A 25,790-nucleotide genomic window follows, 5' to 3' on the forward strand; every position below is an offset into this window, starting at 1 on the left:
TGCACATCTTCATTACAGATAAGCAGAAAGATCGATTGTACAGCATGTTGTCATGTAACCTAAAAAAATTTGATAATACCCAAATTAACTGCTTTTATTCAAGTCAAAATTATTATCTAACAAGCCTTACTACAATGTTACACCAATAAAAGTCATTTTAAGGGTCAGATCAAGTAGAAAGTGTGCCTTTAGGTAATATTTTGCAGTGTAGATCATAAAATCATAAATATTCAAGGTTATTTTTTAATTTGCTATCTATCATTGCGTTCCTAAGTGTTAAGAAATTTACATAAATCATTAATTGTGCCAGACATCATTTGCATAGTGCTGTTAGAACACAGTGGGACTGACAATTCCATAAGCGTGTGATGCCAGAAGTCATAATATTTTACCCAACTCACTATTATATTAACTCTTATATATATAAAAAAGAAAAAGAAAAGAAAAGATATGTAAAAAAGTATAAATGAAATACCTTGCCCTGTAAATTCTCAAATCGTGATTCATTATTGTGTGCCTGCCAGCTTGAGACAATGAATGACAGTGCATTTATCCTTCCCGCACTTAGAAATATGTACACAAGGACAGAGGGCCATTTATGACGAACAACATCTGTTCCATTACTCACTTCTCAAAAAAAACACTTCTCTGTCATAATAATAATGTCTGGATTTGTTGACAGCTCTGAATGGCCGCACCCCACAGCAGTCCCACCCTGGTGACCCAACACCAAATAAACACACAGAGCCTCATTAATACTGCATTGTCCTCTAGAACACGCTAACAATGAAAAAAAAACTCTTACCTTTACAATGGAGATCCTCTGATGCTCTCAGCTACTGACTCTACAGATCAGCTCCAACTACTGTCTCTTGCGCTGGCTTCTCAAAATCTTGTTCTTGAGCTCTCCCTCTGATATGTCAAAAACAATCTGCTTTTCCCTCTGTTTAACAAAGGATCCTTTATTTGTTCTGGATGCCCGTTGAGGCCTGCTTGTAAGGAGGAAGGCTACTTGGAGGAGAGATCTTTGAGTGCCCTGTAATGTAGAAGTCAAAATGGCTCTGCTGGTGATGCTGAGACTGAGTGAACCAGTGACATCATCAGTGAGGAAGGCAGAAGCATCAATGCAGTAGAGAGAGAGAGAGAGAGAGAGAGAGAGAGAGAGAGAGAGAGAGAGAGCGCGAGAGGGGGAGGAGAGAGGAGGGGGGTTGAGGGGATGGAGATTAGATTCCCCGCTGAGTACGGTGCGCACGCACACGCACACACACACAAACATGGCTCTACATAACATGAGATTCAGTGGCTAGAGCTGGACTGCATATGTGTGATAGATTAAAATAAACCAAGTAGGTAGGTTTGTCCCCAAGTATGCAGTATGATTTTTAAGACTAAATAATATTTAATATTTATGTACCTGTAATCTACCTCTAATTCTTTTGACTTAGCCTCTTTCTCTGTATTTGTGAATTAGAGACTAAAAGTAAAAAATGACACCAGTAAAGAAATAATTCTTAATAAAAAATTTTTTATTTGCAATTAGTTTCATTTAACAGCTATAGATTCTTAAATATTGAAGGTAAAAATGGTCTAAAATTCTAGATTATTAAAAACGGCAGTCATTTAAATTGTTATGCAAGTAAGGGGTAATTGAAAGAAAATAATAATAATAATAAATATTAATTAATTAGAATTCATATTAGGTAATTATTAATAATATGTATTATTATTATTATTATTATTGTATGACTTCTAATGTCCAATTCTTATGCTAAAGAAAACAAAATCCTGAAGATAAAAATTGTCTAAAATTCTAGAATATTAAAAATGGCAGTCATTAAAAATGTTTTGCAAGTTAGGGGTAAAAATTTTTTAATATAATATTAATATTAATAAATATTAATTAATTATAATTCATATTAAGTAATTATTATTATTAATAATGTTTTTATTATTAAATTATTATTATAGCATGACTTCTACACTTTAATGTCGAATGCTAAAGAAAACAATAGTTAATTCTCAGTTTTTATACTTATTTTAATTAAGAGCCAAAAATGTATATAAATAAACAAACAAACAAACAAATAAATACAAATAAAATGTAAAAACTACTCAAATCAAAAAAGCTATAAATACAATTTTCTGAGATTATGGTTCTGCAGTATTGCTTATAAATTAAAATATTCCACTTTTTTTTCCCCATGGAAAAATATGGAATTGCAAAGAAGTGTAAATAATATTTGGCCTCATTTTGACCTTTCCTTTGAGCTATCTGTCGAGGAAAAATCAGCTTTCTGGTGGGATTACTCAGTTCACAAACTATTAGAGAAAATTGGACTGTGCTCTCCCCACAAATCCAGTAAATCCATGTAACACATTCATAAAGGAAGCTTTTCCCACTGACATTAATCCGCCTCTATTATTCTGACTCAGCCCCTCTTTGCATTTTCTGAATTTTGAGACTAAAATGAAATGACATCAGTAAAGAATTATATCTCATGATTAAGTCCTATATCTTAAAATGTGCATGACTGAACAAAAAACAAGACTATGTTGAGCTTCTGATAATTAAATAATTATTTTAAGAGTACAATTAAACAATCAAAGTAATATTATTGAAGTAATATATAAGTGAAATAGCCATATTTATGATGGAAAAAAGGATTTTAAAAGACTTATCCATCAGCCATTATTAGCCATCTTTTAAAGAAGATAACACAGGTCATTTTTATGCATGATTTAAAGTCAAAATGTTTTTTATTTAGTGTCTCTAGCCTCTATGTGAGGAAAGAAAAACAGAGCAGCACATCAGTCCCTCTGAATGCTGTAATGATGATTCAGTGTTTTGGCCGGTCCATGTACAATAGAGGGAAGGGCACAGACCATCTATGGCACATCCAGAACATGGAAGTATCCCTTGGGTTTCACCCAAATCAATGCAGTTTTCTAATGTCCATCTAATGAGCTGAGCAGGTCATTTACTTCATCTGAGACTTCATTTCCTATGGTCTTTGTCTTCCCTTTCATTCTATTATCTTTTGCTTGTCTCTTCCTAACACCTTTTTATCACTCACCCTGTTTTGTCAACATGCCCCTTCCTCAAAAGTCTGACCACTTACACCAAGTGGCTGTTCTTGATCACTCATAAATATCCATGAATCCAAGTCATTCAGGACTATATGTGTGTGACTCACAAATATTTAGAAACGTGCATCTACAACATCACCAATGCTGCTCAGTAAAGAGACACACACACACACACACACACACACACACACACACACACACACACACACACACACACACACACACACACACACACACACACACACACACACACACACACACAGTATATTCGTCATTACTGTCATGGCAAAATATTAATTATGTATTATAATATTCTCACTACCATAATGAATATATGCAAAACTCCAAAAAATAAAAAACAAATTGCAAAGAAATTATTAATAATAAATTATTGAAGTATTTCTTACATTGAATATACTTCAATGAATGAATTTCATTTAAAAAGAGCACTCAGACTGAATCTTGCATTTTTTTATTCACTAATTTTCTTTATATCTTTTCTCTCTCCTTCTCTTTTTTTTTTTTTCTTTGAATTTGAATTGAAATAGGACATTTCTTTGATTTACCCTGGGATATGGCTCAGAGAGGAAGCAACAGCAAGCACTGAGCAACCACAGCATTCAGTTAGACACAATGCCAGTCTGAGCAGTCCCTTGTGGCTGCTTTTCTCTTCTTGTGTCTCTTTCTCCTTCCCAACCCTTCCTGCTCCTCTGTCTCAGCTCAGTGGAGCAATACTCTGAATAATTTATCCAGCTAAAGAAGCTCTGGTGTGGGCCTGACGCCTGATACCGTCTTAAAGCGACACGCTTTTAGCGAGAATACTGCAAATAAAAACATGATGATAAAAGATAATGCAACCTAGAAGTCCACAACCGTCACACAAAAACAACCCTAATCCTACCACCACACAATTTTCAGCTCAGCTGTATTATCAGTTTGAGTAATTCATTCAAAAGCCATGCTTACAGGTCAAAGAACTTTTATCTTCCTGCTGACATCCACATAAAGATCAATGAGGGAGGTGCATTGACTCTAAAGTGAAAGCTGTTGCTGCCAGAACAGGGAAACACACTCATAGGCTACATAAGATATTGCAGAAATGGATCCAGGATCAACTGTCAGTGCTGTGCGGAGCCAGAGGGTTTTGTGTGGAGAGGAAATTCGACCTGCAGTTATCTTAATAAAGGAAGGAAAGATTCATAGCATTCTGCCTGATTCAGAAGCTTCAGCGCAAACTGCTGGAAAGGTGAGCTAGACTGAGAGAGTGCGACATACACCACCTGCTGGAGACTACAGGCGGTGCAGTCTTCTTGGAGGACATATGATTTTGGACAGAAGGGCCTGGTTTCAAAAACAGGGCTTAGATTAAGCACGGATTAAGCTTTAGTTCAATTAAGACATTTAAGCAGCTTTAATAAACGTGCCTGATGTGCATCTTGAGACAAAACAATGGCACTGACATATTTTAAGATATCTCAGTGCAAACTGCTTTCAGTTAAAACAGCTCAAATAAGCATTTTAGTCTCGGATTATATGCTTAAACCTTGTCTGTGAAACTGGGGGAAAGATTTAAGGAAAGGATAATCCATGTCAAGGATTTAAGATTTTTGCAGGTTGGTTTCAAACACCTTGTTCAAAACCTTCAATTTCCTCCAACCTAAAATACACTTAAACTAGCTAAACTAAATATTATATTATTGGTTTAGAGAGAGAGAGAGAGAGAGAGAGAGGCAGTTTTTGCAGTGGCAGTGACAAACCAATGGCAGTAAGGCAAGGTCAACTATATTATAAAAGTAGTTTTAAACCAAAAGGTTGAACTAGGTACACTGTAAAAAATAAAATTGCTGCCTTAAATTTTTAAGTACAATCAGGTGCATTGTGTAATATTTAGGAGGATCTTTTGACAGAAATGCAACATCATATACATAACTATGTTTTCAGTGGTGTATGAAGACCTTACTTAATGAACCGTGTTATGTTTTTATTACCTTAGAATGAGCCATTTCTATCTACATACACCGCGGGTCCCATTACATTGAAATCCGCCGACATGTTTTTACAGTAAACGGACAAACGCGTTTCGTCACTATGTTGTTCTTCGTGCAAGGAAGCTAGCTAAAGTAATTCAGTTTTACCTAATTTAACCTAATTTCTTAATTTATCTTTGTAAAGAAACCTCATTGCTAAACTGGCTACTCTCTGCTGTCTCAGACGACGATATCTTTTCCTGCCGGCCACTGTAACTTCTGTTGGTTGCAATTCGCAACCTCACCACTAGATGCCACTAAAAATTACATGGTGCACCTTTAAGTAATTTCAACTTAAATTACATTAAACTGACTCTAAAAAATTTGCTGAATCTTGTATAACTTGTAAAAAAAGTTGAAAATGGCTTTACTTATTTTGATGAGTTAAAGCAATGTAAAAAACATATGTTGTCATATTAATGATCATATAATTGTGTTACTTTGTTTTTTTTTTCCCATAAATGTCAAGTTGGGGCACTATTTTAAATGCATTATTTACAAAAAAAAATGTTCGGTCAATAGAATGGTTGATATGTATATACATAACTTTTTTAATTTTTGCTGGTTAATGATTTTGTTTCAGAAATGTTAAAAGGCCGTTTCATGCAGGTTCCATTATGACAGCCCACCCCATATTTTGACAACATGTCTATTGTACAAAGTAAACAAATGTCTATATGTCCATGTTCAGTGAACTGTATTTTTGCTCAGTGTGTCTCTAACAAAACATCTCTAATCTCTAACAAAACATCTAAATCTAATTTAAAGGAACCGTATGTAGGAACCGCTCTACAATAATTTGAAAGTGATTGCAGTACCAGTTTTGGCCACAATCTTACATACGGTTCCTTTAAACCCTAAATGATTTTCCATTCCATTCATCTAACTAGACAGCATCTTTATAACAGGTGTTAGATGTGGGGAACAGTCTGGTAATGCCAGGTATAGTGGACAGTCATGTTCATGTTAATGAACCAGGCCGTTCCACTTGGGAAGGGTACTGGACCGCCACACGGGCAGCTGCTGCAGGAGGGGTGACCACTATTGTAGACATGCCCCTGTGAGTATAGACTTTTAAAATTAAAATTCAGTGACTTAGCTGACATTACCATTATAATGGACATTATATTTGGAAATGTAAAAAAGAAAAAGAAAAATTTAATTCCCCCAGTCTCCCTCATAACGATTAGAAATAATATAGCTGATAGAACTTTTATTTGCAAGCTGATAAAATACCTTTTGGGGTGGGGGGGACAGACCAAGTCTAGGTTGGTCTAGGTTGATAAATAACAAAGAAAGTGACATAACTGATTAATTTCATGGTACACAGAAACAGCATCCCACCAACTACAACTCTTGGAAACTTTCATGAGAAGCTGCGTGCGGCAACAGGACAGTGTTTCGTAGACACAGCATTTTGGGGAGGAGTCATCCCTGACAACCAGGTACTAGCCTACAAACTACCTGTACAAAATACATTTTGGTTTTACACTGTTCTTATAATCTTTTAATATCAAATATCATTCGAGCAAAAGTGGGAACACAAAAATATTTGCTACGCCATACCTCTATAAAAGTTTACCCTGTTTTTTACTTCTACGCTCCAAACATGGAAGTGCGAAAAATATTGTTTATCCATCTAAGCAGAATCAGCCGCTGAACACAGTAGTGTTTCATTTCTGAATAAATCAGCATTTTTTAATGAATTGGTTGAGTAAATTATTCAATGATTCACTCCAAAAGACATCCAAAACCCTGAACCAACCACTAAACCTTAATTTAACCCACGTAGAAACCTTACACTAGTCAGTAGGTACATTGAAAGTGCACGTACTGTAAAACAAAGTGCAACCCAAAATCCAAATCTTCGTATTTTACACTTCATCCATACAAATTCATACTACACACATTCATACTATATAGGCTATATAACGTATATAAGAACATACCTTGCGGCTGTTTTTAAAGTATGCTAGCACATACATTTAAACAGCCATAAAGTACGTTCTTATTCAAAATAAATACCTACTCTGAGATTATGCCATTTTTGACTTGTTTAGTTCCTGAATGAATCAGTTTTTGAATGAATCGGTTGATTAAATGATTCTCTCCAAAAGACATCGGCTGCATCCAAATATGCATGCTAATGAATACTATACACATTCATACTATATTGAACATTCTTTTTTAACAGTCGCGAACATATTCAAAATAAGTCCCTATGCGATTTCGAACACTCGTTGGCCATATACTTGTTTAGTTCCTGAATGAATCAGCATTTTTGAACAAATCAGTTGAGTAAATGATTCACTCCGAAAGACAGTCACTTATCTCCATCTATTGGCATGAATGTGTTGCCAGTATAATAATTAAATGTTTGTCTGCCTGCCAATCCATCTCTGTTCATCCATCTCAGCTAGAGCTAAGGCCGATGGTCCAGGCTGGTGTGGCTGGATTTAAGTGCTTTCTGATCCACAGTGGAGTGGATGAGTTTCCTCATGTGAGTGACGCTGATCTGCATGAAGCTATGAAACAGCTCCAGGGCACAGACAGCGTTCTGCTGGTGAGCCATCTCATATTCTGCCTGTCCCAATCATTTCATCTGACTTCATTAAACATTTCTGCCATGATGAGCTTCTCATGGCAATGGTAAAAGTAGTCACAATTGTTCAGACATAATTGAATATGCAGCAATAAATATGAATTATGAAAAAAGAATTATGTTGCTTATGGAACTTAAAATTAAGTTCTATAGTAATGATGCACCTATTTTGAAATAGTTTCATGCAGAGCGAGAAGTCCAGCATCCAGCTGCTGAGAAAGGGGGTATGAGCTTAATCATTTAATGGTAATTAAAACTACTGAAAATCATGAACATTTATTAATTATAAGATGTTTTTCTCGTTCCTCAGATCCGCATGAATATTCCACCTTCCTGAGGTCTAGACCTGATATTATGGAGCTTGAGGCCATCCGTACCGTCACTCAGCTCTGCTTACAGTATAAGTATGCTATGATGAGACCTATAAGGGTGATAAAGTCCTCAACTTTTGATGATCTAATTACTGTTATGCAGACTAGAGTAGCCAATCAAGAAATTACAAGTCAGCTGTTCTGTTCTTATTATCAGAGTGCGATGCCACATTGTGCACCTGTCATCAGCCCAGCCTCTGGAGCTCATTAGGGAAGCAAGAAAGGCTGGAGCTCTGCTGACTGTGGAGACCACCCATCACTACCTCAACCTGACGGCAGAGAACATCCCAGCACGGGCCACTCAGTTCAAATGCTGCCCACCGATACGAGACACGGCCAACCAGGTATCAGAAAAAAAACGCATTTTATCCAATGAAACAGATTCCGTCAAATTTACATTAGAACTTGTTAAAGTAATAATAGTTTACCTAAAAATAAATTACTTTCTTGTGTGGAACACTAAAACAGACATTTTGAGGAATACACACACTGTCATTTCCCCCATGCTATTACAACTAATGAGCACCAAAAAATGATGTAAAAACATGTAATGGACTATATTTCTATATTTACTATAAGTCTTCTGAAATTATACAATAGCTTTGTGAGAGGAACAGACTGATATTTACATTGTTGACAGACGATTATCTTCCCCTCCAGTGGGCTGTCAGTCAGGGACTTGAACTCAGACCCGATCAGTCCCATTTGTAAACCGAATTTCGGTTTTGTGAACTGAATCGACTGATTTATTAAAGGGTTAGTTCACCCAAAAATGGAAATTCTCTCATCAACAACTCACCCTCATGTCGTTCCAAACCCGTGAGAACACAAATGAACACAAATCGGAACACAAATGAAGATCTTTTTTATTAAATCTGAGAGCTTTCTGTCCCTCCATAGACAGCTATGCAACAGACACAAAATATATGAATCCATATGAATTGAGCGGTTTAATCCAAAATTCTCTGAAGAGACATGATCACTATGATGAACAGATTGAATTTAGGCTTTTATTCACATAATATCAAAGCTCAAGTTTTTTCGCTTGACGTGTGAGAACCAATGAGGTTCATTCTCGTGTGTTATGCAGCACGTTTGAGCTTCCGCAAGAGCCAATGAGATTCATTCTCATGTTAAACAGCACGTTTGAGCTTCCGCAAGAGCCAATGAGGTTTGTTCTCGCATGTCAAGCAAGTTCGGTTGAGCTTCTGCTTATGTTCGCTGATCAATGTTTATTCGTGAATAAAAGCCTAAATTCATCATACTGTATAAAGCACTCGTTTCTTTTCAGAAAATTTAGACTAAACCGCTCAATTCATATGGATTAGTTTTACGATTTCATTATGAACTTTCTGAAGCGTCAAAGTGGTAGTTGCGTAGCTGTCAATGGAGGGACAGAAAGCTCTCAGATTTCATCAAAAAGATCTAAATTTGTGTTCCGAAGATGAACGAAAGTTTTACTGGTTTGGAACGACATGAGGGTGAGTAATTACTGACAGAATTTTCATTTTGAGGTGAACTATCCCTTTAAATAGAAAGCAAAAATAAATCAATTCCCACAAAGTTATCATGTTTTTAGAATACTTGTAATAAAGACTTTATTACAAGAGCACAAGTCATATGGACTATTTATTTGTTTTAACACATTTATTATGGTGCTTTTGCACCAACTGCATTGAAAATTGTATCCTTCATAATGTATCTTTTTGTGTTCCACAAAAGAAAGTCATACAGGTTTGCAACAACATGAGATTGACTAAATAATGACAGAATTTTCATTTTGGGTGAACTATTCCTGAACTATTTTCTGATTGTCCACAAACTTCCACAAACCGTGATTATAGTGCATTCTAACTATTAGGAATGAATTTGTTTCTTTGTCAGGAGCTCTTGTGGTCTGCACTCAAAGCTGGGGAGATTGATATGGTTGTTTCAGATCATTCACCGTGCACACCTGACCTGAAGTGCTTGGACAGAGGCGATTTCACGCAGGCGTGGGGAGGGATCTCTTCTCTGCAGTTTGGTAGGCTGTCATTGTATCCAATTCGTTCATACACTCACACGCTGAATGTCTTATGATGGTCAAAGTACGGTGTGAGGTAAACAGTGGTCCACCAACAGTTTACCAATCAAACTAATGATTAACTCTTAAGAAAATGACGTTCAGGAGTCAAATCCCAGATTTGATCTAACTAACAAAAGATCTACAGTCACAGGAATAAAGTATGGGATTAGTTTGGATTTCCGCATTAATTGGTCATAAATCTTCATCAAATCACAACAATTTACAAACAAGTCTGCAGAATCAAAACACAAACATGGGTGTTCCACAGTGATTTTGATCAAATTTACTGGACACATGAAACCAAAGCTGTTTGCAAAAGACTCACAATGCTAAGGAAAACGACACAGCACACCAACATCAAAACCTCATCCTAACCATAATTGTTTGGAGCTACTTTGCAGTTTCATGTCCTGGACTGCTCGGAAAGCTCAAGCCCAAGTTTATCAGGACATTTTGCAGAGACTTTTGTCTTCCAATTGAAGTCCAATGGACAACGACCCAAAGACCAAGAGTAAAATCAATAACAGAATGAGATAAGCAGAAGAAAATATGCCTTCTGGAGTGACCCGGTCAGAGTCCTGACATCTTTGACATCCAAACCATAATTCTGAATAAAAAATTTAAGGTCTGATCAGCAATTACAGTTTGCTGTAGTAGGTTATTGCCAAAACAGGGTCAACCAATTACCCAGCAAACAAAAAAACAACTTTTTTTTTTTTTTTTACAAATAACATTTGACTAATGTTCAAATTAAGATATGAATATGTCATTTCTGAATGTTCTCTGAACATTCCAAACATCCAGTTTTAAAATGTTTTTTCTTGGTTATGCGAACTTTAAGGAAACATTCCATTTAATTATTCTGCAAACATTATGGAAACGTCACTTTTGAATGTTCTCTTCAGTTTTGAGAACATTATTAAAGACAAGGTTAATTAGTTCCAACTTACTGGGTTCACATACTTTTTCCACCCTGAACTGTGAAATGTATTTACTGTTATTTCAACTGGGATTAGATCAAATGTTATGATCAATTTATTTAAAGAGAAATCTATGGTTCTGTAAGATTAAATGATCAAATTCAAAGAGTGTTTCATATATTGCGAGTTAGCAAAAACTTAATTGGTGTTACTAAAATTTCCATTCATCTTGCTGTTTACCAACAGGTCTATCTTTGTTCTGGACATCAGCTTCTAAAAGAGGATTTTCATATTCTGATGCAGTAAGACTCTTGTGTAAAGAACCTGCTCGACTCTGTCGCCTTGACAACCAAAAAGGGAGTCTCATTCCAGGTCACGACGCAGACTTAGTCATTTGGGATCCAGAAAAAGAGTTTATGGTGAGAAAGAGAGGGATTCACTCAAGGGAGTTGAGCTGAGATGCTCGAAATGACTGACAGCAAGATAGAACATGCTTGTTGCTATAATTCTGTGTTTCTCTGAAAATACACTGAAAAGCTTTTTGGAGCCTGCAAGTAAATGTGTGTCATTTAATTTCTTAGGTGAAAGAAGACAACATACATCACAAAAACAAGGTAAGTCAAATTGTACATAAACCAATCTGACTTTTCACATACTGATGAAGGGAATTTTTTACTTTTTCTCTCTTTTCAGTTGACTCCATACCTTGGCCTTGCTCTGCGAGGGAAGGTGAAGGACACTATAGTCCGAGGGAGGCTGGTTTACAGTCATGGCTCTTTCAGCACTCAGCCTCTAGGGAAGCATCTCTTTATTCAGCACAAGACACCGGCACCACTGTGAACAAAGCACATGAAACACATTCATTACATATCTCGCCCTATAGACCTTATGTAGCTCCGCCCCTTTTCATCGCTAAGCTCGTTGTGTTCCGTCTTCCGGTTTGTATTTCCACAGCATGATGGTAAGATCTTACCGATTTATGAATGAAACGCTCGTTTTAAAATCTTACCGGTCTACTGACATTTCTTATGACATCCCCTTTAAACATTAGCCAACAATTCTCATGATAACTTTCGATAACTCTACTATAAGTAAATCCACTTCACCGGCTAATTACTCTTCGACAGCGATGCCATGGAAATATACAGAGCTACCGCAAAAACGGAAGTTCAAAGACAAAATTCTAAAGATGTCTTGTTTCTCTGGCGCATAAGGTCTATATACTCACCACTGTCAGGTCAGGAATTGCTATGCAACAATGCTACTATGTGGCATATAATTATATAGTAAAAAAATAAAAAATAATTAACAATTTTTTAAAATTGATTATTGTGAATGGTTGTGGTATATTCCAAAATGTTTGGATAACACTTTATTAATAATAATATTAATAATAATACATTTCATAATTAACCTAACATTTCATTATAAAGGGATAGTTCACCCAAAAATGTAAATGTAAAAATGTTTCTTCTGTAAAACATAATAGAAAATATTTTGAAGAATGTTGGTAATTAAACAGTTTCTATTCTCATTGACATCCATTGTATTTTTTTGGTCCATACAATGAAAGTCAATGGGAAAACTGTTTTGTTACCAACATTCTTCAAAATATATTTTTAAGTAATTTTGGAGCAGGTTTTAAAGCTGAAATTTTGTTTATAATTGTTATGGAATTTGAAAAAAAGTACATAAATGTTAAATATATTTTGAGCTATTAAAATACAGAATTAAAATATGAATATGGTGCATTTTTTGTCATTTTCATTAGTTAGTTAATAAATAATGAATATTGTTAACTAAGCTCTATTGCAATTGTATTTCTTCAGGAAATGTAAATAAAATTTGATTACATCACTGCAAAGATAAGTAACTAATGTTTAACCCTACTTCAGAGCAAAACAGTGAATTTTAAAGATTGCTTTACTGATTTACATGTATTTTGAAAATTATTTATCTGTGATATTAAACTGACTTTTGTGGTTTGCTCTTGTTTTTATGAGCAGACATTGTCAAAGTATTATATAAACTAAATGCTCAACATTTGAAAGATGCTGGAATAATAAATGAATGTTTTTGCCCTATATTTACACATTTTCTTCTGTATTAATAAATTTGTGTTTTAAAGTGAACAATTATAACGGAAAACACGATTTAAGGTTTTAGGATTTCAGTGTTAGTGGTCTTTACTCAGTTAACAAGTTGAAATAGAATCTAAAGGCAAAAGAAATGTCAGTTAATTGAACAGCTGCTGTCACTGCTCAGCTGCACTGTTATAGCACTGTACCATACGCATGTCAGGACACAAAGTGAGATGATTGGGCAACAGGTGAAAGGTTTGGCCACAGTTTACATGAGTTAACCATTGCCTCAGTCTGTCAGTGTGCCGGCAGCATTATGTCCTCTCTGTCTGTTCTTCCACCGGAATGTCTGTTACAGCCTTTCATCGTTCCCAAACGACTTATGCTTGGACCAGGACCGTCCAATGTACCCGCACGGATCTCAGCAGCCGGAGCACAGCCCATGCTGGGCCACCTGCATGCAGAAACCATTGAGGTAATACAGTATATGTGCTCTTCAGTGGTGGAGGAAGTACTGAATCTCAGTACTTAAGTAAAAGTACAAATAACCAGAGACATATTTACTTTAGTAAAAGTAGAAGTACCACAATGAAAACCCTACTTAAGTAAAAAGTACCTGATTTTAAATGTACTTTAAGTATTAAAAGTAAAAGTACTTGCATAACAATTTATTATCTTAATGTCTATATTCTAATAATTTGCAAAAGTATGCACTATTGATTCTACTTAAGTAAAGTACAGATTCGTGAAAAATGTACTTAAGTAAAGTAACAAAGTATTTGTACTTCGTTACATTCCACCACTGGTGCTCTTTAATATACGGACTACTGACTTTTTATGCCTTCACTTTTATACAATAAATGATGCTTCACCATTTTGAATCATTATTGGCTTAAAGGGATAGTTCACCGAAAAAAACATACAATAAAAGAAGATATTTTGAGGCATGTCTCATACGATCAAAAACAGTTTGGTTACTCACAAACATTCTTTAAATATCTTCTTTTTTGTTCCACTGAAGAGCGAAAGCCATACAGGTTTGGTAAGACATGAGGCTGAGTAAATGATGACAGAACGTTCATTTTTGAGTGAACTATAAATATTTAAAGTCCCCCTGTGGTAAAAATCTAGTTTTTAATGTTGTTTTTATGCCTATGTGGTGTTTTTAATGTGCTTTCAGACAAACCATGTGCAGATTCATAAGTCAACGTCATTGCTGAGTATTTTCTCTTTTAAACTGCGGTGAGCCAAAGACAGTCTCAAAAACACGGTTTGAAATCGCTGGAGTTTCTGACGTCACAAACTACCTTGTAACCAATCACCTCAATGTGCTGGCGGGCTTTAGCATATCATTAACACTGAACTAGCAGGGGAGATGCCAGGTTATCCCGGTATATTTTTCTGTTGATATGAAAAATTGGGTAGATTTAGCAATATAGTGGGTATTGCGATGTATATTACGATGTTATGATGTTATATGCCTTTCTCCACTGATGTTCTGAGTTGTTCTAAGGATTCTGATTTTCAGAAGGCAGCTGTCTGACTCTGAGATGGTGAACGGAAACATTGGTTTGTGTAACGCTAGCAACACATTATTAGCTGTTTGATAACATAGTCAAGCAAAAGGCTAATCAAATTAATTACCGTTTTGTGTCCGACGTTGTAAAGAGCGATACCGTTGTTCAGCGTTTACATCAGTAAGTTGACCAAGTAAATCCCTGAGCTGGCGTGAGTGGAGGCGGGGCTAATTAGCATATTCATTGCTTCGCCTATACTACAGTAAATTAAGCAAGGGTGAGTAACATTCAAGCTATTTTAAAATGTTCACAGGAAAAACATTTAAATATGTCATTTTGGTGATCAAAGATAAAATGACTGACTACAGGGGGACTGCAACACAAGTAAAATGACTGGGATGTGGTCAGTGACATTGTAAAACACAAATTGTGAAGTAGCTTGTTTATAAGAGATTTTCATAATTAATATATATCAATGAAGTTCATTCAGTGTTTGTTTAATTTTCTTTCAGATTATGAATCAGATCAAGAGTGGCATTCAGTATGCGTTTCAGACCCAAAACCGAGTGACTCTGGCTGTGAGTGGACCGGGTCATGCTGCTATGGAGTGTGCCATCTTTAACTCACTGGAGCCTGGAGAGAGTGTCCTCATAGCCGTCAATGGCATATGGGGGGAGAGGGCTGCAGAGATCGCTGAGAGGATAGGTACTGTTTCTGCTTTTAGTAGAAAGCCTGGAACCGAGAGTTATAAAGGTGATTCAGAACATCATCAATTCATATATCAAACACTCTTCAACAGGTGCCAAGGTGAACACAGTTGTAACCTCTGCTGGTGGGTACTTTACAAATGAGGAAATTGAGCAGGTAAAAATTATGTTTCATTAATCACTTATGTATTAACTACATATGATTAACCATGTTTGTACTGTTTTGAAGGCATTAGACAAATACAGGCCAGTGGTGTTCTTCCTCACACATGGAGAATCCTCCACAGGAGTGGTCCACCCCATAGATGGCATAGGTGACCTTTGCCACAAGTGAGACATCTCCTCCTGAATAGTGCTTTGATTTCTCAACATGCTTCAGATTAAGACTCCTTGAAATCAAACGTTTTCGGCTTTAAGTCTATTTTACTTACTTTGAGGTCATCTCAAAATTCACCTTTAGCAGATGCAACAGTCTTCCGCTTCTGAGAAAACAGAGAAAAATTTTGCGATGCACGATATAACGCTCACCATATCAGTATTGGCCGATATATGTTACTTTTTAATGTTATCATTATCGGCCAAAATTTGGCTGATATTTTAAAGCCAATAAATAATGGATTATTTCCTTCAGCTGAGACACTTTGTGCACTGTTCGCCATGATGGTTTTGAATTGCTTGAAATAGATTGGAATCACTAAATTCAGTTAAGTGTAAAATGTGCGGTGCATAGCTTTTAATGGTGAGACTTTTGTTTTTGTAATCAGGCTCTCAAAAATTATATAAAAATTTGGATTTAGATTTATCAGCCAATATTATCAGTTATCGGCTTTCATATACAGTATAAAGAATTATCGTTATCGACCAAAATTTTCATATCGGTGCATCCCTAGAAAAATTATTGGTGACTCATGTTGCATTACACCGATTTTTGTAAAATCAAATGCTGTCTTGAATAAGAACGTTCCTCCCCCTAATACATTCAACCATGACTAACAAGTAGGTTAGGCCGGTTCAAAAGGGAACTTGCACTGCGTCGATGACGCTATTGGGGAACGCCCTCCACGTGAACCGGTGTCTGAAAAACTATCCAATCACGGCAATCGAATTTGACCGGCGACAGCCTATGACGTCACTACTAGTGCGACCCGGAAGTATAAAGGGGCACCTAGAGAAAATGTCATCCTCTTTTTGAATTCAGGGACTGTTTTGTCTGATTTGCAATCACCTGAAAAAGGTAAGAACAATTTTGGCATGTGATAAACATTTCAAGAAGTGTGTGGATCCGTGTCTCAGGTTTCTGACACCAGATGACACACACAACTTGTGCGTTTACTGTTTGAGCGAAGAGCACGCACGATCAGCTCTTGAGAGATCTGATTGTGCAGAATGTTAGAGTTTTCCTCTTAGAAAACTCCGCTCTTGTCTGGCCCGCTTCTCGAGGGAAGAGGGACAGGCATCTGGGCCCAGTGGTTTGGGTCCCGCTCGTGCTAAGGCACGGTGGAGACTCGGATCATGGGGTTCCCAGATGGAGCTCGCTGATGAGTTTGAGAGAGATCTTTTCCTCTCACGCCCATCAGAAGCTCGCGAGGGTGAGCTGCTGGATGAGGATGTGTTATCTCTTACATCTTCTGATCAAGCAGCAAGTGCTCTGCTGGCACCTAGCCCGAGAGAGCAGGAGCTGGCTGATGAGGGTGAAGAAGAGGTACAACCTGAATCCTCACAGCCTCCCTGCCCCGCGTATGATGAGCTGTTTGCGCGCTTCAGTGAGGCTTCAGCTGCCGTGGGAGCGTGTGAAGGAAGGAGCCGTTTGCGGCTGGCTGGATGAGCGATTCCTTTCTGGCCATAACTCCCCAGCTCCTGTGAGCCTTCCATTCCTTCCTGATCTGCATACTGAGATTAAGAAGGCATGAAAGAACCCATATTCTGCACGCATCCATCGTCAACAGCGAGCAAACTACACTGATGTCGAGGGGATGCGTGAACATGGGTATGTGTCGATGCCCCCAATTGATGAGACGTTCGCGAACTATCTTGCTGCTGGAGAGGCATCGGCACTAAAAGCTCCGGCCCTGAATCATATGCAGCAGCAGGTCAGGCTGGGGCTGCCTTACACACGATGTCTGTGTTACAGGCATACCAAGCCGACCTGCTGAACGATTTGGATCAGGGGCAGGGTCTCTCCCCTGACGCAGTGGAGGAGCTGCGCTGCACCACAGATCTGGCTCTTCGGGCCACCAGACAAACCGCTGCCTCGATTGGAAGGTGGTGGCGATGGTGGCCACGGAGAGGCATCTGCGGCTGAACCTGGCTGACATCGGGGAGAAAAAAAAGAGTTTTCTCCTCAATGCCCCGGTTTCGCCATCTGAACTTTTCGGCGCCTCCGCTGAGACGGTGGTGGAAAAGTTCAGAGAGGCGAAGGCGCGCTCGGCTGCATTCAAAACATGCATTCCGCTGCGGCCCGAATCCACGCCCAGACAGCCAGGGGGGCCTGGCCCATTCCAGCTCGAGGATCGGAGACAGGGCCAGAGGTTCAGCGTCACCTCTCGCCCTCCTCCTACAAGGAGTATCTTGCAGAAGAGGCGCGAGAGAGGCTTCTCAAGGAAGAAGCGGGATCTGAGGGAGGTGATCCAGCACAGGCGCTCCCAGCGTCAGTGAAGGGTCCCCTTCCTCTGAGGGTGAATAACATCCACCCTCTCCTCTCTTCTCTTCTTCCTCTCCCCCCTATTTTTCTTTACCCCAGGCACTTCTTACATCAGGCCTGAGGCCTGGACCGATGATGATATTTTCCCATTAAACAGAATGCTTCTGAAGGTCTGGAGTCGGGCTTGGTAGTGAGCGCGCCCTTTCTAGCTTTGGGTGGTAGGCCTTCATTCGAAGAATAAAATTTAAGCCGCCGCTCTATGAGTAGCAGGATGATCTTGGTAGGTCTTTATGTAAGGTTGTTAAACTAAAACCTTGGGTCCCTGTTTAGAAATTATTAAGGGGTATGTTTGATAGGAAAGGATATTAAAATGAGGAATTAGTGCCCTGAAGTTCCCTTTTTTATAGGTAGGCTTGCATACCTTATCATAGACCTCCTCTTGTGTTAGAGTCGTTTGGTTTATGTAGAAGTGGGGCCAATCTTGGTCACCCAGTGATGTACAGGTTGGCTTCATCTCATAGAGAAATCTCTAGTGAGGCCACCGTGCACGAGAGCTTCAAACAGATTCTGTTAGCGTGAGATGGCTTCCTCCCATTTGGGGGTTTCTCCTGAGGCCACTGCTTTGTATAAAGCTCCAGTAGACCAACCAAGCGTTGCCCCTCATCGGGCCACCTGGATAGCCACCTTGTATTTGTATAGCAGGTCTCCTCTCACTTCTGAGAGTTGATTTGAGACTATAGCTTTGAACTTCAGACATAGGATATTCAAGTGCCATCCCCACAAGGGCTGCATTAATATCTGGCTTAGGCATGTGTAATAGGAGTTTGTTGGAGACTATCTGCTAGAAGATTTTTCGTCCCAAGTTCCTCAGTATCTGAGCGTAAGCTCTTAAGAGTTAGATCATCTACAGCTTATCTCTGTAAGGTCTAGTTTTCCCTGGTACTAGCCTCCTCTTTCTACAAGAGTCATGTAGCCTAGGCCCGCCTGTGCATTAGGTGATAATGCTAGTGGATGTTAAGGGTAGAATAAATAGCAGCATAGGTAGCATGCTATTCCTAAGCCTCCCATGCGGGTATATTCTGGGCGTTGTCAGACCTGTCTCTCTGGGAAGTAATGCTGAGGTCTCCACTTTCAGAGCAGTATATTGTAGCTATAAATTCCTAGCTAGTCTTTAGGTTGGTTAACTAGGCCCCTTGAGTTAATTTTCAAATCATAAGGTGAAAATGTCGTTGGCTTTATAGCTGAGGCCTCCATTTCCCTTGGGCTTAGTGTTTTTTTGGCTACCCACAGCTTTAGTTTATTCGCCCTACACCACTGGGGCTCACTTAAGTACTCCCTCCCATTTGGGACAGGTTTAAGTACACTCCCTTAGAGCCTAAGCATGCCATGGGCTGACGCTTTTTTATAATTGAAGTTGTAGGCCTTTCTATAGGCCTCCTTGATAGTCAGGTAGCTCAAGATTGTACTCCCCTTGTTTAAAGGGTCGATAGCGCTCTAGCTGAGTACACTGTCCATTGGCAATGTAAAGTAGGAAAAACCGGGCCCACAGTATTTTTGTGAGTACACCTATGATATCTGAGGTTAGTTCTGCTAACAAGTATTGCTATCAAGTAGCAGGCCTTCACAAGCCTCCTTGAAGGTGGCTCCACCATGTTGTGGATTTTAGCAATAAATAAGATCATCACGTTGTAGGCTCCCTTTGATCCTCTAAGCTCTATGCTGAGTTCTATTCTCCAGGATGCCTGTCTCTATGATCCGGTTTCACTATCGGTTTTGTGAGAGACTCTGTTTAGGAAAACATACAGGTTGTTGGCAAGACTAGGTAAGTAGATTTGATCAGGTCAGCCTCCCTGGTGGCATATGGGGCTGACTTTATGTCCCACTCAGAAAGTGACTGGACGGGATTCCTTTCGGACCCCCTGGCCATATTCCCTTAAAGGATCCCCTTCCATGGAAGCTGTTGGTTTAAAGCCCTTGAGCGGCCTTGGTAGGCTTTTCCTTGTTTGGAGGCCTCTTTGAGGCATATGGCTTGGGCAGTGACCGTAGGGAATAATGTCACTGACAGCCTGAATGTGACCCGAAGGAGGAGTGTTTTCTTGGCATTTCAGGTTGAAACTGCCTGATGTTTTGTCACGAGCCATAATTGGCGTGCACTCCCCTCAGCTTGGTGAGATTGTACTTTGTTCCCAAATAGCATCATCGACAAAGTGCGAGTTCCCTTTCGAAAGGGAATGTCTAGGTTACGACTGTAACCTCTGTTCCCTGAGAACAGGGAACGAGACACTGAGTCGTTAGCCATGACTCAGGGATGCCTGCTGAATAGTCCCTTCAGACGAAAGTGGATGACATGTTCTCTAGGCACCCCTTTTATACTTCATAGTCATAGGCTGTCGCCGGTCAAATTTGATTGCCGTGAATGGATTGTTTTTCAGACACCGGCTCACGTGGAGGGTGTTCTCCAATTGCGTCATTGATGCAGTGTCTCGTTCCCTGTTCTCAGGGAACAGAGTTTACAGTCGTAACCTAGACGTTAATCATTTACATTTATCCATACAGCAGAAAGTTTTCTAAATCCAAATCAGGGTTGGTTGCTTAAAAAATAAAAAAAATGGATGTGTCTGTGTCTGTGAGAAATGTATTGTTTATTTCGTTTTTTGAGTAAATTCTGTTCTGTCACTTAGGTACAACTGTTTATTTCTGGTTGATTCAGTAGCGGCATTGGGAGGTACCCCTATCTGCATGGATGAGCAAGGTATCACCACATTACACGTTCTGCCACCACAAATATTGCCTGTGATCCATGATTTGAAATGTACATTTTGTATTTCTAGGTATAGATATTATGTATACTGGCTCTCAGAAGGTCTTGAATGCCCCTCCAGGAACTGCACCAATCTCCTTCAGTGAGAGAGCATGGTGAGACAAAACAGTTCCAAGTATTATGTGGGAAAAACAAATCTCTAAAACGCTTTTTCTTTTTTTTTTGGCAAAACAGCCAGAAAATATTTAACAGAAGGACAAAACCAATCTCGTACTTCTTGGACATGAGCTGGTTGGCAAATTATTGGGGTTGTGATGACAAGCCTGTACGCGCGTAAGGACCACTTTTACCAAGCACTGTTTGTTTTTTGTTTACCAAAACAAAAATCAATATGCTCAGACCTTTGAAGTAAATTCTCTTTCATTAAAAACAATTAAAGAATATTGCACATATATGATAAAGTTGCTTTATCTGTTGTTTGTACAGTTATCACCACACCGGACCTATAACTTCTTTCTACGGTCTGCGGGAGAGTCTGGCCATCCTCGCAGAGACTGTGAGATCATATTCAGCCTTATATTTTAAAAAAAATCTGGAATTATGATCATCTGAAGAGCAAACGGCCAAAAACATCAACATGAATTAGTAAATCTGAGAAATATAAGGGATGCATCTAATGAATGAAATCAATAACAGTTTTGACAACATATTTTATTATCAGGGGAAAACAAACAAGCTGTCAAAACCACAATATTATAGAATACTGTTTTTGCACATGAATTTGCTGTAAATCTCTTTCTAATGTAAATGAACTTGGGAGTATAATAATATATATAACATGCACCTTACTCTGACCAAATAGATTTAATATCTATGTATAAAATTTACATTTTTTATTTTTATAATACCACCCAGATTTTGGGGTACGTATGGTGTCAGCTGTTCCAACTTTTTTTTGGTGTAAATTTGCATTTTAGTATGAAAGTTATTGATGAATCATGAATATATTGTACACAGATTCTTGTGTGATTTTAAGACCCAATGTTCCTCAGCAAGTCACATGTAGTTTTAATGCTTCAACTGCTAGAGGGCCAAAGTTACATCGTGCATGAAACTAAAGTCAGTATGAAACTGATGTTGCGATAGTCTTTTCTTCCCGATCGTGACTATTCCCACTTTTCCCCATTGATCCAAGTTAAACGGCTTCTCGAACAAGAAAATATTTTGGATGGGACTGGATTTTGTCCACTTAGAATTGATTGGATGGTTTGCTATTGCTGTGATCTCATGTCAGTGACAGGTTGTCCCGCCCTCAAACCAGTAAACACATCATCAGTGAAGAGAAGAGATGTTGCTGATGTGCACAGAAAAAATATTTAAAACTAGATGTACCGCATCGCGGTACAAAATATGACCGCCGCTCAGGCCTGCACTGGCTTTCCACAAAAATAAATGACGTGGAGTAATTTGGCTGTATTGCGTGTTTATGTATATACCTACAAAAAGTAATAGTATGTGCATGTCTGTCTGTGTGTGTGTGTGTATGTGTATGTGTGTGTATTTGTGTGTGTGTGTGTCTGTGTGTGTGTGTGTGTGTGTGTGTGTGTGTGTGTGTGTGTGTGTGTGTGTGTGTGTGTGTGTGTGTGTGTGTGTGTGTGTGTGTGTGTGTGTGTGTGTGTGTGTGTGTCTGTGCGTGTATGTATGTGTGCGTACATGTGTGCGCGTGTGTGTTTGTGTGTGTGTGTCTGTGCATGTGGATTTGTATGTGTGTGTATGGGTGTGTGTCTGTGCGTGTGGATGTCAGTGTGTGTGCATGCTTGCGTTTGTTTGTATTCCTGCATGTGTGTGTGTGACAGTATCATCCTAAACCAGCAACCCTTCGCTCAACAGCACCATCTACAGGCCGATGAGTGTACAGTCACTAAATGTGCACATAAATGAATTTATTTTATACCCCCCCATGGATGAAATTCTACAAAACTTAGCAGAGGATACCCCCAGAGGTTGTCAAGTTAATCATACACATGAAATATGGTGCAGTTCTGAACATCTCCACTGAAGAAAGGGGCGATTAAAGCAGAATAATATTGCATTTTCATTTTTTATGGGAGGGGCGCAAATCACAAATGAGTGATTATGGGCTAGGTTGATGTGCCATAAAAATTTCTTCATCCTCGGTGCCACGGTTCAGGTAGTTATTTAGGAAAAACTGAATTTTTTGGGGTTTGGGGGGGCCCAGCGCGGGGGGGAGTGGCCCCCGGGGACCAAACGAAATTTTTCCGTAGAAGTCTAGTGGGGCTACATGCCCACCAAATTTCATGTTCCCCGGTGTTTCGGTGTCCCTGGTATCGTTGACGAAAAATTTACGGGGGCCCCAGCGCAGGGGGGGGAAGTGGCCCCCGGGGACCAAACGAAATTTTTCCGTAAAAGTCTAGTAGACCAACATACCATAAAAATGTCTTCATCCTCGGTGCCACGGTTCAGGTAGTTATTTAGGAAAAACTGCATTTTTGGGGGTTTGGGGGGGGCCCAGCGCGGGGGGGGAGTGGCCCCCGGGGACCAAACGAAATTTTTCCGTAGAAGTGTAGTGGGGCTACATGCCCACCAAATTTCATGTTCCCCGGTGCTTCGGTGTCCCTGGTATCGTTGACGAAAAATTTACGGGGGCCCCAGCGCGGGGGGGGAAGTGGCCCCGGGGACCAAACGAAATTTTTCCGTAAAAGTCTAGTAGACCAACATACCATAAAAATGTGTTCATCCTCGGTGCCACGGTTCAGGTAGTTATTTAGGAAAAACGGCATTTTTTTGGGTTTGGGGGGGCCCAGCGCGGGGGGGGAGTGGCCCCCGGGGACCAAACGAAATTTTTCCTTAGAAGTCTAGTGGGGCTACATGCCCACCAAATTTCATGTTCCCCGGTGTTTCGGTGTCCCTGGTATGGTTGACGAAAAATTTACGGGGGCCCCAGCGCGGGGGGGGGAAGTGGCCCCCAGGGACCAAATGAAATTTTTCCGTAAAAGTCTAGTAGACCAACATACCACAAAAATTTCTTCATCCTCGGTGCCACGGTTCAGGTAGTTATTTAGGAAAAACTGCATTTTTTTGGGTTTGGGGGGGCCCAGCGCGGGGGGGGAGTGGCCCCCGAGGACCAAACGAAATTTTTCCTTAGAAGTCTAGTGGGGCTACATGCCCACCAAATTTCATGTTCCCCGGTGTTTCGGTGTCCCTGGTATGGTTGACGAAAAATGTACGGGGGCCCCAGCGCGGGGGGGGGGGGGGGGGGAAGTGGCCCCCGGGGACCAAATGAAATTTTTCCGTAAAAGTCTAGTAGACCAACATACCACAAAAAATTCTTCATCCTCGGTGCCACGGTTCAGGTAGTTATTTAGGAAAAACTGCATTTTTTTGGGTTTGGGGGGGCCCAGCGCGGGGGGGGAGTGGCCCCCGGGGACCAAACGAAATTTTTCCTTAGAAGTCTAGTGGGGCTACATGCCCACCAAATTTCATGTTCCCCGGTGCTTCGGTGTCCCTGGTATCGTTGACGAAAAATTCAGTAAGGTGACGGGAAAAAAAAATTGTCAATTGTCAATTTTGATTTCATGGTGATTTTAAGTGCTTCAGAAGATCATTAGGTAATCAAGCTCTTGAAGCTCTTGGAGAAATGTAAATATTTTAAAAAAGGAATTTGTTTGATGCATATTTTTTATAGGGTCTTGAAAACTCATGGAAACGACACAAAGAGGTTGCGGAGTACTTCCATAAAGGCTTAGAGGAAATGGGCCTAAAACTGTTTGTGAAGGATAAGGTTGGTAGAAGAAAAGGAGCCTCAAAGATCACAAAAAAAACTAATCTCATATAACATAAATATTATATGAGTGTAACTAAAGTATTACCTGTTTTGAAAACTTATTGTGTCCTATAGAAAGCAAGACTGCCAACAGTGACCACAATAGTAGCTCCACCGGGATATGATTGGCGAGAAATCACTGGGTACATAATGAAGACCTATAACATTGAAATCTCTGGGGGTCTGGGACCATCTGCCGGCATGGTGAGAAGCTATTGGATTCAATTAATCATAACTGACAGACAAAAGTCATTCCAAGTACATTGATATAGTGTGTTAAAGAGACACATGAGTCAGCAATTGTAAATGCACTGTAAATGTTTTGTTTCTCACGTTATTTTACAGGTTTTGCGCGTGGGACTGATGGGATGTAACAGCAGCAAGGCCAATGTGGACATGGTGTTGGAGGCCTTGGCTGATGCTCTTAAACACTGTCACAAGAGCAGAGTCTGACAGCTTGACTGCTCATCAATAACAAGTCCAGCTTTTAACCCTATTTCAGTGGTTTTCAGTTGTTTTTAGTGACAGCACCCTTTGAAAGTAGAAAAACTTGTTCTGCCCCTCCTTAAAAAACGAAACATATCATTTGCATATTATAGCTTATACTTAAAAACGAGGGGGGAAACTAGTACAATACTAGTAATGTTACGTTTTTATTGAAGAACTGCTATAAAACATTACTTTTTCATCTTTAAAGTTTTCTTTTTCTGATGATTAATGGAAAAAAATCGACTTTTTGTAAGCTAGCCGTTCTTCTATTTTCTATGTATTTTACGTTTTGCAAAAACAAAACATTTAAATTTTATAAAGTGGTTCTTGCAATGTAATATATATATAATGCATAAAAAGGATTAAAGGAATAATTCAGCCAAAATGAAAGTGTTTTCATTTACTCACCTTCATTTAGCTCCAAACCTGTCTTGATCTTGTTCATGTGGTTTTGCAGGATTTTGCTGAACTCCTGAGGCTAATCAGAGTATGCAGAATTTATTGTTAACTATTCAACCAAAGATGCAACAAAACATGTTTTCCCTGGTTATGCAAATAAAGCCAGCTAAACAAACGATAGTTGAAATGTAGACATGATTTGACTGAGTGAAGAAACAAACCAGTTTTCTACAGACTTCAGTTCACAATCCTCCTTCTCAAGGCCTGCATCATGCACAG

At 39.2% G+C, this 25,790-nt stretch overlaps 3 protein-coding genes across 7 annotated transcripts in view; 2 read left to right on the top strand and 1 right to left on the bottom strand.

Moving 5' to 3' along the window:
- Positions 1-11,901, bottom strand: part of kif1aa (kinesin family member 1Aa) — a 74,163-nt gene extending 62,262 nt beyond the window's left edge. For all 5 annotated transcript variants that reach the window (XM_082136052.1, XM_082136051.1, XM_082136054.1 and 2 more), the window contains exons 1-2: positions 11,778-11,901; positions 806-1,036 (exon numbers count right to left, since the gene is read on the bottom strand). The gene's annotated coding sequence lies outside the window, so the exon portion shown is untranslated. The remainder of the gene's footprint in view (positions 1-805; positions 1,037-11,777) is intronic.
- On the top strand, positions 4,086-12,439 carry LOC309473849 (allantoinase, mitochondrial). The gene is made up of 11 exons (XM_082136056.1): positions 4,086-4,333; positions 6,023-6,174; positions 6,445-6,559; positions 7,531-7,677; positions 7,895-7,940; positions 8,027-8,120; positions 8,245-8,431; positions 9,972-10,110; positions 11,319-11,491; positions 11,654-11,686; positions 11,766-12,439. Exons 1-11 carry the CDS (start codon positions 4,187-4,189, stop codon positions 11,910-11,912), a joined length of 1,380 nt encoding a protein of 459 aa, XP_081992182.1. The 5' UTR covers positions 4,086-4,186; the 3' UTR covers positions 11,913-12,439.
- A 929-nt stretch (positions 12,440-13,368) lies between these two features.
- On the top strand, positions 13,369-25,450 carry agxta (alanine--glyoxylate and serine--pyruvate aminotransferase a). The gene is made up of 11 exons (XM_082137417.1): positions 13,369-13,628; positions 15,183-15,375; positions 15,470-15,534; positions 15,607-15,707; positions 20,700-20,770; positions 20,850-20,934; positions 21,014-21,112; positions 21,266-21,335; positions 24,486-24,581; positions 24,699-24,827; positions 24,969-25,450. Exons 1-11 carry the CDS (start codon positions 13,470-13,472, stop codon positions 25,074-25,076), a joined length of 1,176 nt encoding a protein of 391 aa, XP_081993543.1. The 5' UTR covers positions 13,369-13,469; the 3' UTR covers positions 25,077-25,450.
- The last annotated feature ends 340 nt before the right edge of the window (positions 25,451-25,790 follow it).

This window comes from Leuciscus leuciscus (assembly GCF_965113295.1).
Source record: "Leuciscus leuciscus genome assembly, chromosome: 14".
NCBI lineage: Eukaryota > Metazoa > Chordata > Actinopteri > Cypriniformes > Leuciscidae > Leuciscus > Leuciscus leuciscus.

Excerpts from the sequence above, each read along its gene's own strand:
- agxta (XM_082137417.1), top strand. The coding sequence starts at position 13,470 with ATGTCCTCTCTGTCTGTTCTTCCACCGGAATGTCTGTTACAGCCTTTC. Across the intron at positions 24,582-24,698 it reads AACTGTTTGTGAAGGATAAG|AAAGCAAGACTGCCAACAGT; the intron begins GTTGGTAGAAGA and ends TGTGTCCTATAG. Across the intron at positions 24,828-24,968 it reads TGGGACCATCTGCCGGCATG|GTTTTGCGCGTGGGACTGAT; the intron begins GTGAGAAGCTAT and ends GTTATTTTACAG.
- LOC309473849 (XM_082136056.1), top strand. The coding sequence starts at position 4,187 with ATGGATCCAGGATCAACTGTCAGTGCTGTGCGGAGCCAGAGGGTTTTG. Across the intron at positions 11,492-11,653 it reads ATCCAGAAAAAGAGTTTATG|GTGAAAGAAGACAACATACA; the intron begins GTGAGAAAGAGA and ends TTAATTTCTTAG. Across the intron at positions 11,687-11,765 it reads ACATACATCACAAAAACAAG|TTGACTCCATACCTTGGCCT; the intron begins GTAAGTCAAATT and ends CTCTCTTTTCAG.